Raw genomic sequence first — 15,787 nt, 5'->3', positions numbered from 1 at the left:
AAGCTCTCGGACACATCTAGCTTACCTTAAAAAAAAAAAAAAAAATCTATTGTTTCTGAAATTTTCACAAACAAAAATACTGAATTCTCAACTAATGATGCTTCTCTTTTTGGAAATAATAAATACTGTGAGGTACAATAAATCCTACAGGAATAACAACAACAGAAACATATTAACAGTTTCCTTTGGCAAATTTAACGGAAGTGAATGCTGATGTGAACGTAAAAAATAATTACAAAACATGAAAAATGGAAAAGACATGAAAAAGCGAAAGAGGGGCATTCCTAACCTTGAGACGGATGAGAGAAATGTTTGAGGCCATGAAATGCAGAAAAGAAATACATTCTCTTTCAGTTACTGTGTACTGTTTGCTGAAATACTCCTTGTTTCTCTTTTCCCGGCTACTTAAAAACAAAGGGGGGTAGGGTGGGGGGTGGGTGGAAGACAACACACCACAGCCAGCAATGCATACCCTAATGGATTTGGCTGCAGACTGAAATCGAGTAAATATCATCACTTAGTCAGTATGTCGTGGTAGCGATGTGGCTTACCAGTTCAGGCAACGTGTGTAAACATCGGAAACAAAACAAAACAAGGTTTGGAGAATAATCTCCCCGCTTTCTCACTCTCAATTACTTGGTTTCAGGCTTGCTTTCATTTCTCTCTGACAAATCATGTGGGGAAACACAAAACGCGAAACAGTGAGATCCTATTTGAAGCCCCGCGTCTTCTGACTTTGCAGAAAGGAGTGCTGCTCAATTCAAGTTCAGCGTTTATTTTCAAAGCTTCCCAATACTGTTGCTGCTAAATGTCTTTTTGATTTTTTTCTAGCAAACAGGCCTGAATCATAATACTGCTGCAAAACTTGCAGCCCTGTAAGAGACCAACTCAGTTCACCCTGGGTCCCCCACCCCCCAATTCTTTTTAAAGTCCAAGAGCTAGTATGTCCTTGGGAATGAGTGCTCAACTCTTTACTGCACTCAGCTTTACTCTACAGTTAAGTAATTTGGGCTTTTGTATCCTGATATGTTATCCTGCCTCTAAAGAATAAAATGTGTTGGCTGTTTCACACCACACGATTGTTTGCCTTTCATGTAACTTAACATATAAGCAAGAAGGATGCAATGATGATTCTAATAATATTCGGCACTTGAAAGAGTCCCCAAGAGGTTTTTGTTTTTGTTTTTTTTTCTTAAAGTGGTTTTCTGGTGGTCAACAAATTGGCCTGTGGTTATGTTGAGTGACTAATTATATTTTCTTTTCTGGAAACTTGTGCAAAGTTGGCAGCTTTGTGTTAATACTAATACTTTTGTTTGGCATTTGTGCCCTATACTGACCAGACCATTTTTATACAAGTGGATTTAAAAAAAAAAAAGACACTTACTTAAGTATGGCAATAGTTTAAGGACAAAAAAAGAAACAGGGGTATTACACATCCCCTTGTAGTGTATGAAAAAAAAGTGCATGACTGGATTTATGTAATAGTACAGGACATTTAAAAAAATCAAATTTGTGCTGTTAAGCATGCCAGCACCTCTTTATCACTATATCTAGCAGGTAGTAAAAACAAGACCAGGTTTTTTTAAAAAAAATGTGCATTAACGCTAACATAAATGAATAGAGCTAGCCAGCAAACTATTTTTTTTTTTTTCCTGCGTATCTAACAGCTGGATGTAACTGTAAAAATTAAACAAGTTAAACAACCATCAATACAATTGTTTTACATCATTGACCTCTCGAGGCCAAATATTTACAGGTGAATCTGCCATGCTTTAATTGAAGAGTCTTTCAAAACCTTAAAGTTCACAAAAGACAACTCTAAGAAGTTCCTTTTTTGTTTCTTTTTTTCTTTCATTTCCCCCCCTTTATTTTTTATTTTTGCAGGCAGCAGTCATAGGTACTACAAACTGTCTCTTTGGAAGTGACCAGTAAGTATTCTATCAAAACTGGGGCTATGTTCCACGCGCGTGTGTGTGTGTGTGTGGTCACAGGGGTTCTCTGTTTCCATCCCCAGATTAAAGGTCCCATCCCTTTCCCAAAACTATAAGAAAAAAAAAAAAAAAAAATCCAAAAGCACCTAGTTTCTTTTTTTTTATCTAAAGAAATGTTTGTGTGTATCTGTACACACAGAGGCATACATGTGTACACACACACACACATGCACACGAGTACACAAACACACTGACAATGGCAGTTCGGATGAGTAGGCCGTCTGGTGAGAGCTGGCATTCGTCGTGCCCATCTGAGACTAATCTACCGCAGTGAAGGGTATGTTTTTGTGAAGATTAGGGTTCTGACTATGCCGGTTTCGGCTGCGCACAGAGGAAAACATCATATTGCAACCAGGGACTTTGCATTTGTGCATCTCCCGCAAATGCACTGTTTTATAGTGCACCCTCAGGGTCCCCTTGTTGCTGTACATTTTGTGGCAAATGTTGCACATGATCCCACCATTGCTCCCGGACAAGCTGTTGAACATGAGCGATCCTGACACGTCAGCCCCTAGGCTGCCGGGGAGGGCCAGGGCCTCGGCCTTGTGTGCCGATTCTCCACTGTCACTCGCGCCATCTGTGTCGTCGAGAAGGATGCCCTCGTCGCTGCCCGCGTCGGACTCTCGGGAGGAATGCATGCTGCTGCTGGACTGAAGGCTGGAGGTGGTGCTTAGATCCAGGACCATGTAGTCCTCTGCCATGCCCCGCCCGTACCCATTCAGGTGGGAGTCTTCAGTCCCTGCCGGGGAGGAGGCCTCCTCCCGGACATCAAGCGCCATGGGGTGCTGGGCACCATAGATTTTCACCAAAAATTCATCCCGGAGGTCCTTGCTAAGGGAGGGCTGAGACGAATCAAGGCCCATGTCATCGAGTTCTTTGGTCAACAGTTTACGATGTAGATTTATGTTGGCACTGTGTCTAGGAAAACAAGAGACAAGGGGTGGGTGGATAGGGAGTGGGGCGGGGTGAGAAAAAGGAGGGCATTTTAAAATGGATTCAGCTTCAACTAGACAGCCAATAAGCACATTCATTGCTAATTGCACCATTATAAAAGCTAACATTTCCTTACAAGCTCAGGATTTGGGAATAACTGGCAGTTGTGGGGGTGCAGTAAGGGAGCTCCTATTAGCAAAATTTTTACAAGAGCGTAAAATTCTTCAATGGTAGGAGGAAGGCACACCCACGCACCTTTTGCTCAACGACCGTTCTGTTAGTTGTACTGCGTACGTAGCGGCTTGGGCTGCGAGGATGTCAGAGAGAGATTTTGGAGTATGTCTTAACTAGGATCCCACAGAAAAAAACAAAGTTTCTTTTTTGCCTAGACATAAAGTCTGTTTTTTATCAAGTAAATGTGCTTACATTTAAGTAGGCCAAATTTACTTTAGAAACAGTAACAACAACAAAAGCAAAGAGCTATTTTTCTAGACACACTTTAAAGGTATAAAAAAAGGGCCTATTAAAAAAAGTCTTGATAAGGTAAGTTTAATTTTAAACACTGAAACCTTCCTCCCCCATCCCCTTATAGTTCAAGTCTTAGAAAAAAAATTTTGCTTAATAGATAATTAGATATAGGGTTAATGCCTTTAACAACACAAACCCGCTTTTCTCAGAATGATGTGGGATTTCAGTTAAATCTAATCATAAAATACATTTAGTTTCAGAAGCTGTGGTATTTTAGTGTTGAAAATGTTTTCACTTAAGTATTTTAAACTCTTAAAATTTAAATCTGCAAAACAAAAACTAAGAAAGGGAAACTGATTCTTAAATAAATCCTACCCACCCTTTAAAGCAACAACAACAAAATCACATTAAGACAACAGAAGGGACCCAAAGGGACAAAATTAAAACACAGTAAGTACAAAAAACTCAAGCACATCACTAACATATGGTCCCTCCGTCTTAACAATTGGAACCCATACTTCTTAGACAAGCAAAACTTTTCCAATACTTGTAGAGAGCTTTGCTTGTGTAAAAAAATAAATAAAAAGGATTCATCCCAAAACACCCATAGGGAAGTCATGATTTACAAAGTCTGTTGTTACCATCCGTCTGAAAATATTGCCTTTGTATTAATATCACCCATGTATGTTTAAAATGCCTCTGGGCATATACCTCTCTCCACCTACAAAGGTTCACATGTTTGACAAGTACCTAAATTGAAGTCTACCCTTCCAAAAATATAAACAAATCAATAAATATACTGATAAAAGCTTCTCAATAATGATGGAAGCTCTAAATCATGAACAGTAATTGTGATGCTAGAAATGCCCTAAATGACCCATGTAAAGTTCAACAGACCTCCTGATTATAATTACACATTATGGAAGACCAAAATAAGTCACTCCATTCAGTGACAAACATGGCTAACATTTCCTAGAGATGGTTGAGAGGTATGTGCCTGAGAGACCAGAAAGGCGGGAAAGACTTCCTCCTTTCCACACAAGACAATATATATAGCACTCTGGTGTTAAAGGGCCAGAGGGGTGGCACCTCTGGACACTGCACTTAGGAAGGCTGAGCTTACCTTGTGATAATAAGATCAGCTTTCTAATCTTTTGCTAAATCGATCACAAAAGAAAGCAAGAATAAGAGACAGAGAGAGAGACAAAGAGAGAGAGAGAGAGAAAACAAATTCACATTCTAGACATCTGGTTGGTTTTTTAAAATTAATTTTTTAAACTTAAACAATAAAATAGGGATTTAAAATGTTCTGATCACAAAATCATTTTCTGTCATAAGCCATCATCTCATATGTTGTCTTGATGATTTTCAGATCAGCTGCATAATCCAAAAATCATAAATCAAATTAAGACAAACCAAATTCACAGCATCATCATCATCATCATCCATAAATGAATTCTGAACAGATGCATGCAGTGTGTAGAAATATGAATGATAAACAGAAGTTGTCCCTACGGTCCCTGGGTCCTGTGCTGACACACACAGTCGTTTCCCGTTTCCTTGGTGTCAGATGGCAGATGACTCCAAGTGCAGGTTACTAAGCGGAATGCAGAAAAAGCCTGCTGTGAAGTCTGACATGTGGAAGCAACACCACCGGTTAGGACGAGAATGTGGAAATCTAGCTCACTGTGTACGATGACTCTATTGATAAGACAATTTGCGAACTATAAGCAGCTCTTAAAATTCTACCCTCTGTTTATTACTTTTAACACCAGCTCCTCCCCCTTTCTTAACTTCCTAAGCAGAGATTTTGTGACAACAGTAATCTAGAACTCTGTGTTGCTTCTCACACATTTCCTTGGTGCACCGCTGAGAAAGCAGCAGCCAGACACACAGCAGGCACACGAAGACTCCATGCGTCAGAAAGGATACATTAACAGTGACAAAGGATACACTGATCTCTCAGATGGACACATCTTTCCTACGAAGACTTGTGAACTGACACATCTCCACTGGTATGTTACCAGGAGGAGATATTTCTCTTCAGTTCTCACTTACAGTAGAAATCTGTAATCTCATTAGATGATGTGCCCTCAATATCTGTCAACCAAATGATGTGCAGAAATGTGTAGACCAGCTCTGGCACTCTGATCAACAGGGTCCCTTTTCCGCTGTCAGCAGTACTGTTGGCCTCTCCTAATATAATTACATTGACTTTTATTCAATTAAGTGCCATCCTTTGCTTTAAAAAAAAAAAAAGCAGCTACTTTATCAATTGATTCAGGTGTAATGCAATAATAAGGATGAACTCATGGCAGTATATTAGCTCTGCTGTTCATAACTGTAGTATGTGGGTTCATTCATGGTAGTCAATTTCCATTATGCAACCACAGTTCAAGAGAATCGATTCTTTTATGTTCATTTCTTAATCTATTTCGTTTCTGTTTAATAATCCTCCTAAATGCCATATGCAAAACACTTGGAAGTAGGGATGAGAAGAATGAACTGCGGAAAGTCTTCTGATTCATTCTTATGATTGTGGGTTTAAGAGATTTCCTAACCAACTCAAACCATATTACTGGCATGCAGAAGAGGACAAGCAAGAGTCATAGGAAAAAGACTAAAATTATGTATAGAGTGCTGATCCTGCCCTCGAGAGGTTAGGGTGCAGCCGCCACAAGAATTGACAAAAGGTAGCACTTGAATTTAACACAGGCAGGTCAAGACTCTTCAATCAGTCAACCCAAACCATTATCTTCTATGAAAATACTGTCCTCATGAGGAGACAGAAAGACCTAGGGTTAACAGCAATTTGAGGAATATTATAAGTTTATTTGGATCAGCAAAAATGAAGAGGTGAAAGGAGGAGACTGTGGTAGAGACAAAGAAAGAACCCATCCCTACAATGAGATGGAGGGAAGAGGAGTCTGAAAGAGAAGGGAGACCAAAGAATGTGGATGCAGGAATCAGCGCCCTTAATAAAGGAAACAAAACTATACTGTATGTAGAAAAGGAAGCCTGGTAGCACACATGAGAGACTGTTGCTTTAAACCTACCCTGTGGTTTCGAAGGACGAAGACCCTGTTGATCTGCTCGCATACTGTTTACAACTCAGAAAACCTTACGTGGCAGCTCTCCTCCATCACATGGGTCAAAACCAACTCAACAGCACCTCACAAGTACAAGAAGGGATCCATGAAGTCACCAATTTTGAATTCTCCAGGGATAAAGATAATCATGACATTTAAAAATCAAATATAGTAGCTTTTGTAGCTTTTCTAGAAATACTAGAGAGTTCTGAATGTTTATCTCCAGAAAAGGGGGGGGGGGGGGGGGAGAGGTCAGACCGAAATCTACAAGATTATATTTTAATTTCTTGTATTTCACAGAATAAACAAAAACGTTCTTTGTTTCTACTACCTTTGATTAGGACGGTAATGCAGATATTTGGAAGGAAATTTTCCTTTTAGAAAAACAATGCCTAGAATGAAAGAGAAGGTGATTCTTAAACAGAAGTAAGGAACTGGTTTTCATAAGGATCTAGTCTTCAATACGGTTGTTGTTAAATGTCATACAGTTGATTCCAACTCACAGCAACCCTGTACAATTCCAAGGAGTGGTTGGTGGGTTTGAACTGCAAACCTGTGGTCAGTAGTCTAGTGCGTATTCTATAGTGCCACAGCACTTAATAAAACATTGGCCCAAAATTTAGGCCTAATATGGCCTCTTTCAATAAGAACACAAACTAGAGATATTATTCAACCTTGTGTTTCCCGCAGACCTAGAATACTTTGCACATAGCAGATACGTAAGTGCGGGAGGGACATGTGGCAGTCTGCTTTCACAAAGATTGTGGTTGTTAAGTGCCATCGAGTTGGTTCTGACTCATAGTGACCCTGTACAGGGTTTCCAAGGAGCTACTGGTGAGTTTGAACCACCTATGTCATGGTCAAGTGCTTACCCTGCAGTGCCACACCAGGACTCCAGCGGGATGACAGCCTGTGAAACCCTATGGAGGCAGCTCTATACTGCTCTATAGGGTTAAGAGTCGGAATTGACTTGACCGTCATTAGCGGAGGTGATGGCGTGTCTTGGAGTCAGTCCTCACTCACAGCAACCCTGAATAGGGTTTCCAAGGCTATAAATCTTTATGGGAGTAGGAAACCTTATTTTTCTCCTATGGATTCAAACTGCTGATCCTGTGGTTAGCAGCCCAACTTGTAACCCACTACAAACCACTGAGGCTCCTAATTGTGTTGGATCAATTATATCAGAAGTTTTAAAAAATTTCTCCCAAAACATCCTGCAAGAGGAGGGAAGACAGATCCTGAAATCAGAAGTGTGTGTATTTAAGACAGTATATAGAAAAGGGTAGTTCTGACCTTCAGTGTGCTACTACCGGATATCACATAGTGAGGGTTTGGGGAAGTTCTAGAAATTGGTCTATGGCTGGAAGAACCATGCACTCTTTCTTCCTTCCTTCACACTGTAAGTCTACCCAAAACTTCCTGAAATCTAAGACCCACCCCCCACCCCCTTTAAAAGCAAAAAGAGTAACTCCTTGAAATCATAAAACCAAATTTCTTTCAAACTTTGAAATGCTGAGTGGAATGTGCTGACTAGACCTGACATCTTCTGCTTCTTCAGTGAGTGTGTCACCATCTCACCAAAGGCACCAGATGCAGTCAGACAGAATGTTTAAGTGTCTGCTAGAGGGAAGAAGGAAGTCTGTCTTGGGCTTTTCTTTCCCCCACCCCACATTCCTTTATTCCCCCTGCAAATGTTCTGCTCAACTTAATGAAGTGTGTAACTTCTGAAAATTAAAATGAAGAACAAAACAACTTATTTAAAAGGAATAGTGTTTTTGAGAATTCGAAATCAGTTTTGAGAAACGGATTTTTTTTTTTTTTAATCTCATGAGCAAATTAGGTTGTCAGATGGTGACACTGAAATTCTGAACAGCAAAATAAGTACATGGAAGTCCAAGATGCGGCTTCTAATTCTTAATCAGCTTTGAGCCATCCAGAACATAGTGAACTGAAATAAAACGAATGTACAATTAAAATGCCTCATGTGAAAAAGGAATTGAGGTCCCGTTTTGGATCCGATTTTGCCTTTATCTTCTTACTATCGTTGCAACACACACACACACACACACACACACACACACCTCAAACTACATCTAGTGTCCAGTGGGTGGGTGAGTGAGGGAGAGATTTAGATTTACATCCAATCTAGGTAAATCTAGAAGTCAGATTTGAATTTATTGTGGTTTATGGGATCAACAATACTCCTGAACAGAAATGCAAACCTGCCATTCAGATCCTGACAAATGGAAATTTCTGTCCATCTTTGAGTCTCTTTTTATCTGCTGTACTTAACACCTCAAAAACTCTGCATACCCTCAGTTACTAATCTGAATTAGTTGTCATTACTGACACTAGATGCCTCTACAAAGGTCATAGTTTCCAATAGGTTGTTATTTCAAGATTCTCTCCAGAAGACCTAAAAATCATCCCATAGCACAGGACGAAAACTCAATGTAAAAGTCTAGTTAGTAACGGTCAACAAAATGAAAAAGTACAGAAGTGCACATTAAATATACGAAATAAAAGCTAAGCAAATTCTTGCAAATTAAAAATACGAAATTCAGTCACTCCAATCCCCTTTAATACAAAACAAATCATTCATACTGGTCACGTAGACAGTTCCCTCTGCATTCAAATTATTCACTTGAAGATAAGCCCCCACCAAACTCTTTAGGGGTTTGGCTAATTTACTGCACAGATACGGCACGTCTGTTGTAATAACAGGTAGGATGTATTGGGGTCGACCATTTATCAGCATTAGACTTCTTTTCTCCATTCACAGTGAATTACACTGCCTCCATGACTCCCCTCTCTCTGAGCCTGCCATCCCCTCACGGGCCCGAATGTGGCAGGCAAACAAAATTGACAGTCTCAGCTTGTCAACAAGGGGCGATTCTCCTGAGAAGCCATTTTACTTTGCAGAGGAAGCAATGTATTAATGTGCCCGTCCCAGGAATGTTAATCATCTTCAAGCTTCCGATCTAACTTTGACGTGAACGAAATCACCAAATTGCTTTACTAAATGAATCGTAATATGCTAATAAGAAAACATGACATATATGGAAAAGCCAAACAGATGGTTTGTTTACTCCAGTTTGCAACTTTATAAATGTTGTAACTCTGAAGATGTTAGTGAGAATTATTGGTTTGTTGGCAGAAGCAGATGTGTCTTTCGCATACTAAATCTGGCACTACAGTTAGAAAACAATTTGTCATTGCTGTGGAATGTATAAAAAATGTTAATGCGGTGATGGCATTTGGGAAGGCAGACTGGTAGGTGGGAAATGTATACGCTGGATGCTCAGGTTAAGTGTAAAGTGGATCTCCAACAGCTCTATTCTCTAACCATTTAACTTTTGCGTAGCATCTGACCTATTAAAGGCTTCTTGAGGGTGCTGACTAGTCAGCAGGCGCCTGTTGCTCCTGATTGTCTTGAGTGTTACACTGTGAATGTGATGATGTTTTCTCAGCACTTGGAGATTTTCTCAATCAGGCAATTTACATGGTGCTCAGTCTACCACTATTGTTGGGAAAGAAAATGTAAAGCCATGAACCCTTATATCTTTACGGATTTATTATGATTGAAGCCAAGGTACAATTTGAGTTTTATATTTACTCTGGATAAGTTAACCCTCAAGTCTTCTCCACGTTGTTTTATCGTCTTAAAAGAGTTTTGAAGCTATATTGAGTCCTAGTGCGGTGCAGTAGGGTAAGCACTCAACCTCAAGGTCCGTTTGAGCCACAAGGTTGGTGGTTCCAACTCACCAGTCACTCCTCAGAAACCCTATACAGGGTTGCTCTGAGTCAGAACTGACTTGAATGCACTTAACAACAACAACAACATAGCCAAAATAATACACAAGCATGTTTTTCTGGATAAACAGACCTTTTCTGCCATCACATAAACTTTCTTTCCCAATGAATACAAACAACATGGCACATCCATTTTTTTCTGAGACCATTTGCAAAGAAAAGATCACCAAAAACAACAAACATTCACAGAACTTTTTTTATATCATTAAACAACTAGTTTATGATGTTTTTAAAGTCTGATATCAGGGCTGTGTGAGTTGCCCAAGGGAGAGGACAGTATTTTGTAGGATGATCAATATTAGTATTTAGCTACAGACTTAGCTAGAATTTTATGTTGTAAGGAAATTACTCAATCTACATGAATAAATAAGAATGAGCATGCTGTAACTGATGTCTGTGATTATGTGACATTAATGCTACCAGCTGAAACGTGAAAAAAACAGTTAATCAACCAGCAACCCTTCTACGGCACTCCACAGTGAGAGTTTGAGAACCATTCAGACGATTTTTGTGGTTTACACTCCTTATTCACACAGCCATAGATGGAGAAGCAGAAGTTTGTATTAAAGTGGTGCTTATTTCTCCCAATATTATTAACCTCTCCTCTCCAATTTCCTACTCCTACAACACCTTACACATAACTGAAAGGACCATGAATCTTGGGGAGCTTCCCCGTGCATCTCCCCCAGTGGCTCACAGTGCCAAACATTTTCCCATCTGTAGGAGAGACAGAGAGTGAGCAAAGTGATCTAAAGAAACTCGTGAGTTCACCTTGCTGCCCAAGGATCATTCTGGAACAAGAAACATTAGCAGCTGTCCCAGCCTGGGCTTAGATCTCATTTGAAACATCTCCTCATTCCTGACCAACAAAGAAAATTTCAATAAAGTACTTTTACTGGTTTAACAACAGTGAACTCCTGGGATTGTGAAGAGTGCTCAGTCTTTTCCAAGGAGAGAAGAAATCAGCAGCTCAAATATAATTAACCTTCCATTCTCAATGCAAACTGCCACACACAGGAGCTCTGCAGTCTATTAGTGAAGTTATAATGGCCAACAGGCAGAAGCAAAATTGGTCAAAAAGTTGGCTGCTGCTGTCATATTTTTGGAATTATGATTAATGGCACTAATAATGTGGATGATTATTGATATGTGTATCTCCAGCAGTTTATCATATTGCGCTGGCAGCCTACGTCCACAATAAACAGGATGCTATCATTTACCTCTTTATTGAAGGTAATCCTTCTCTTGAAGGAGCAGATTCTAATTACTTCGTAATGTTTTATGTCTTAAACATTTTGCAGCTCTGGACCTTGCCAACTGCTTCATGTCTACCATTGATTAATTACTGAATGTTTAATCAAAATTTAGAACCTAATGTAGTCATTTATGAACACACTGCAGTGCCAAAGTAGTTAGGCTTTGCTCCCAAGTTCGAAGAGGCCTGAGTTCAAAATCAAATCCCAACCATGCAGGAGGATCCAAGAATTTCACCTTGGGTGCTCTGAGGTTGCCAATTCTACCTCTGCTGATAAATGGAAGGTAATCTAACTACGGGGTAAACAGCATCTTTACCTAGCCGCTTCCCACAGGATTTCCTTCTCTTCTCTCTCCACATTTCCCTCGTCAACACATTGCCGTTGCCTCTTTCTGAGAACACAATAGTCCTCGTGAATACCCGCCACAAGAACACAGTTTGGAAGTGGTTAAACAAGTGAACAATAATTTGCTGGGACAAATACATAAGTTTTTTGTAATGTGGATTTTTTACGGCACTGTCATACAGCCATTCACCGTTGAAGTTAAGTGTTTTTTTAATACCATTACTGAACTGCTGAAATGGATGCTAATACAGCTTGGAGTGCTAATGTCAAGTCCTGGTAATAAAAAAGACAGACTGCTGAATGAAATAATTTCAAGTAAAAAATAGAACAAAAGTGCTCTCTCTCTTGCTCTCCCCTTTTATTGAATTGGGACTGACTGAGCCAATTGCTTTAGAAGTCTGTAAAACACAATTACAAGTGAGCAGACTGACCCACCAGTGCCCCCTCAGTGACAGAGTCCACTGAAAAGAAAGCAGACGGAGAGCTGCTCCCCTCTGCGCCCTTCTGCAGATACTCATTACCCAAATCTGTCTCTTTCCACTTACAGAACCTTGTTCTTTCCCATTAACAAGATAAAGCAACTTCATACATCACTTCTCAAGATGAAGATGTCTGCTTTGGCAATTAAAGATGATCTGTCTTTTGATTTTCTTATTTATGGGGGTGTTTATGTATAAACACACATAGACATTAGGTGGATGCATTTAGATTAGAATGCTAACATAATTTCTGAATGGCTGGTAATAATTTAGATTGATACGTGCAACAGCAAAATGGATATATTTACTTAGAAACACTTGCCTTCCCCACCGACCCCCCAAGGTAAAGTCAGAATTAGAGCAAGCAAGAAAAAGAATTAAACTGGAAGTGGGCAACATTTCTCCCCCTAGTTAATAAAAGAAGTAATAAACTCCATAAAGTAGCAGAGTTAAGATCACTTTCACTCTAAGAAGAACAGCTTTTTTGCAGGAATTTACAACTCCTGTTTTAATTCAGGCAACTTGCATGAAGGCATAAAATCTAGGTATTTTTCAAAAAGTGTAGCTTTAATGCTAAATAACGGAAGAAAAATTGTCCTTTCCCCAAATGCATGCTTTCTTCCACTGTCTCAGACCGCCTGCCCAGCTTTCTCACACACACGCACGCACACATCTTGGCACTCAAAGATCCAAGTCACTGAATCCTTTTTTTTAAGACACTGTAACATTTTGGCAAGTGCAGATGCCGTTCATATTCTGCCACATTCATTTATTTGAAGCTTGTGGGAGTATGATGGCAAAAAGATTAGGTTATTTCTGAGGCTTTTAAAGCAGAAAAAGGTATGTGTTCACCTCAATCTTCAGTAAGAAGTTTAAACAGAAAAAGAAAAGTCTCCCCTCTTTTAAGCACAACAAACTATGACTTCCAGCAAAAAAAGAGCTGGTTGAAGCCAGACGAGGGTTTCTACAAGCAAATCATTAGGTATGTGTGCTGTCTTCCAACCCTGGCTCCTAGTGCAAAAATGACATCTATTTTTTTTCCTTAAAATACTCTCAAAAAATGAAAACCTCAGTGAATAATTATGTAACAGAAAGATTCATGCCAATCAAGCCCATCAGAGAGTCCAACAGATTGGTATGAACTACAGGGAAGGGAAAATCAAGAAGCCAGCCCTTCCGAAAGCCGCCATCATAGTTGCCACCACCTCTTCACTTAGTCCTCTGATTAAAAATCACACTAACAGATTCTTTTTACCTGGGCTTTTTACACGATCATGGTAAGGGTTAGTGACTTTTTTCTTGTCTAAGAAAGGTTAAGAATAAGGGCTACAAGGACACATTATGTTTGTGCATATAAAGTTTGTAGCCATAAGCCTGAACTCCCATCAACGGAAATCTAGAAAATTCTCCTTGTATCATGAAAAGAAGTCATCCGTCTACCATTAAGGTGTGCTGGCTACTTGGTCCATGGTTTGGAAGGTGCTGGAAGTGACTGGAGTCCTGCTTTTGGTGGAGTGAAAGGTCAGCACAGGGTTAAATGAGCTTGTCTTGTATCCAGCGCAGCCAGCAGGAGGTCATTAGGAAGATCTGAGGTTCACTTTCAGCTTGACAGAGTCTCTCCTCATGATACAAGGAGACCATTTTGCTCATTGCTCTTCTCTCCCAGGCTACAAAAAGAACCTCAGGGAAAGGGATGACACTGGAGTTGATCTTACCACCAAAGTTTTGCTTGAGGAGGGCACAACTCGTGATTACTCAGGAGGGGGATTTATTTTGTTTGCTTGTTTTTGATGGGAAGTAATGGGGAGAAATGCAAAAGACCTATTGATCTGCCGTTTCCTATTGTGAAACCAAATAACCAAATAGAAGAGCACTGAAAGATCTCTTCCTTAACGTTCCGAAGACATTACTATATGAAAGCATTTTAGAACTCAGACATCTTTAGTTTGATTGGCAAAAATACAGAAAATGAAACAGCTGATGCCTTATAAATATTCCTTGCTTCTATGTGGAGAGTTTTAACACACTGCATTTGGCAGCTAATTATATTAGGGGAAATATACTAATAGTTATCTTGAACTGGTGCTAAGTGGCTCATTTCTTGGAGCTATTGTCTGGTGAAATCATGTGTAATTATTGAAAAGCTCCCTCTGAAAAAGTTCTAAGTTCCAAACAGAAATGATGGAAAAAATGGATGTTGCTCTGCTGAGAAGGTGCTAACAGGAGGCAGGTCGCAGGTTTTCACATCTTCACCTCTGTTGTTAATGTATGCAGTGGCTCATCAAGGTAGCTCATGTTAATTTATTACGGCACACCTGTACTGGGCTGAAGTCAGGTAATAAGACAAGCAAAAACTATATGTCTCTGCTTTTTAGCTACAGCTACCCAGAGGCCTATATAGGAACAAATTTAGTTCTGGAGACATCAGCAGGTTTTAATAAACCAAATACAGATGTCTTACTCCATACAAATCAAGAAGTTTACATGTTTAAATCTGGACTGATTTAACTAGCAATCAAATAGAAGGTTCACACTTGGCACCAATGGCTGCCTCATATTTATTTATAAATCACCCTAAGCAAATATTATTTTCTTTTTAAATTTATTCACGGGGCTGAATCACCTTTCCTACACCTTGAAGATCAAACACATATGCTTAACATTTTGATAAAACTTAAAACAAACCTTGGCAACTAGTGGTCACCATTTCCAGAGAAGAAACAAAGACGGTAAAACTGATTTAGTAAGAAAAAACAGCGACAAATTTTTCTTACTATGAATATGTACTTTCTGGGTGGAACACCTTCATTTTCATTGAGGACGCTTTGACAATGTCAATTACTAAAGTAAATGTGAAAGACTTAAACATATTACTAAATGATAAGGAATATTAGGTAAGAAGACAAGAGGGTAGATAGTTGTTTTCTGAATAAGAACAAATGTAATTTATAAATGGGTTCCCCACTCAAATATGTGGGGATCCTTGGTCCTCAGCCCTCTTGGGATCAAAGTCAAGTCGAAGAATGAGGACTGGTCAAGAGTAAGCTAAACCAGGTGCTGTGAGTTGCTCCTGCATCATGGTGACCATACGTGTGGCAGAGGAGAACTATGTTCCATAGGGTTTTCAATAGCTGATTTTTGGAAACAGATCACCAGGACATCCTTCCAAGGTAGCCTCCAATCTTTTGGTTGGCAGCTGAGCATGTTGGTCATGTGTACCACCCAGGGGCTCCCAAAGGTAACCTTAAGCCCAGCTCGTTCTAACTGTAATACTACTCACTCCTGGAGAACATATAGTTTCCAGGCCAGTTAATTGGAAATTCTTCTTCTCAGCAAGCATTTCGTATGCACATTTCAAAACTGAGGGTTAGAACAGGTGTCATTAGTACAGATCAACACCCCAGTAGCAAGAG

General features: G+C 39.7%; 1 protein-coding gene across 2 annotated transcripts in view; it reads right to left on the bottom strand.

Annotated features, from left to right (window-relative positions):
• Window positions 1-1,870: 1,870 nt before the first annotated feature.
• Window positions 1,871-15,787, bottom strand: part of BNC2 (basonuclin 2) — a 569,819-nt gene continuing 555,902 nt past the window's right edge. For both annotated transcript variants that reach the window (XM_006864478.1, XM_006864479.1), the window contains exon 6: window positions 1,871-2,909. In XM_006864478.1, the coding sequence (XP_006864540.1) occupies window positions 2,249-2,909 (661 nt within the window). In that variant the 3' untranslated portion in view covers window positions 1,871-2,248. The remainder of the gene's footprint in view (window positions 2,910-15,787) is intronic.

Source organism: Chrysochloris asiatica, unplaced genomic scaffold, assembly GCF_000296735.1.
Source record: "Chrysochloris asiatica unplaced genomic scaffold, ChrAsi1.0 scaffold00065, whole genome shotgun sequence".
NCBI classification, from domain to species: domain Eukaryota; kingdom Metazoa; phylum Chordata; class Mammalia; order Afrosoricida; family Chrysochloridae; genus Chrysochloris; species Chrysochloris asiatica.
Note: the sequence above shows the minus strand (reverse complement) of the source record. Positions and strands in the feature narration are given on the sequence as shown.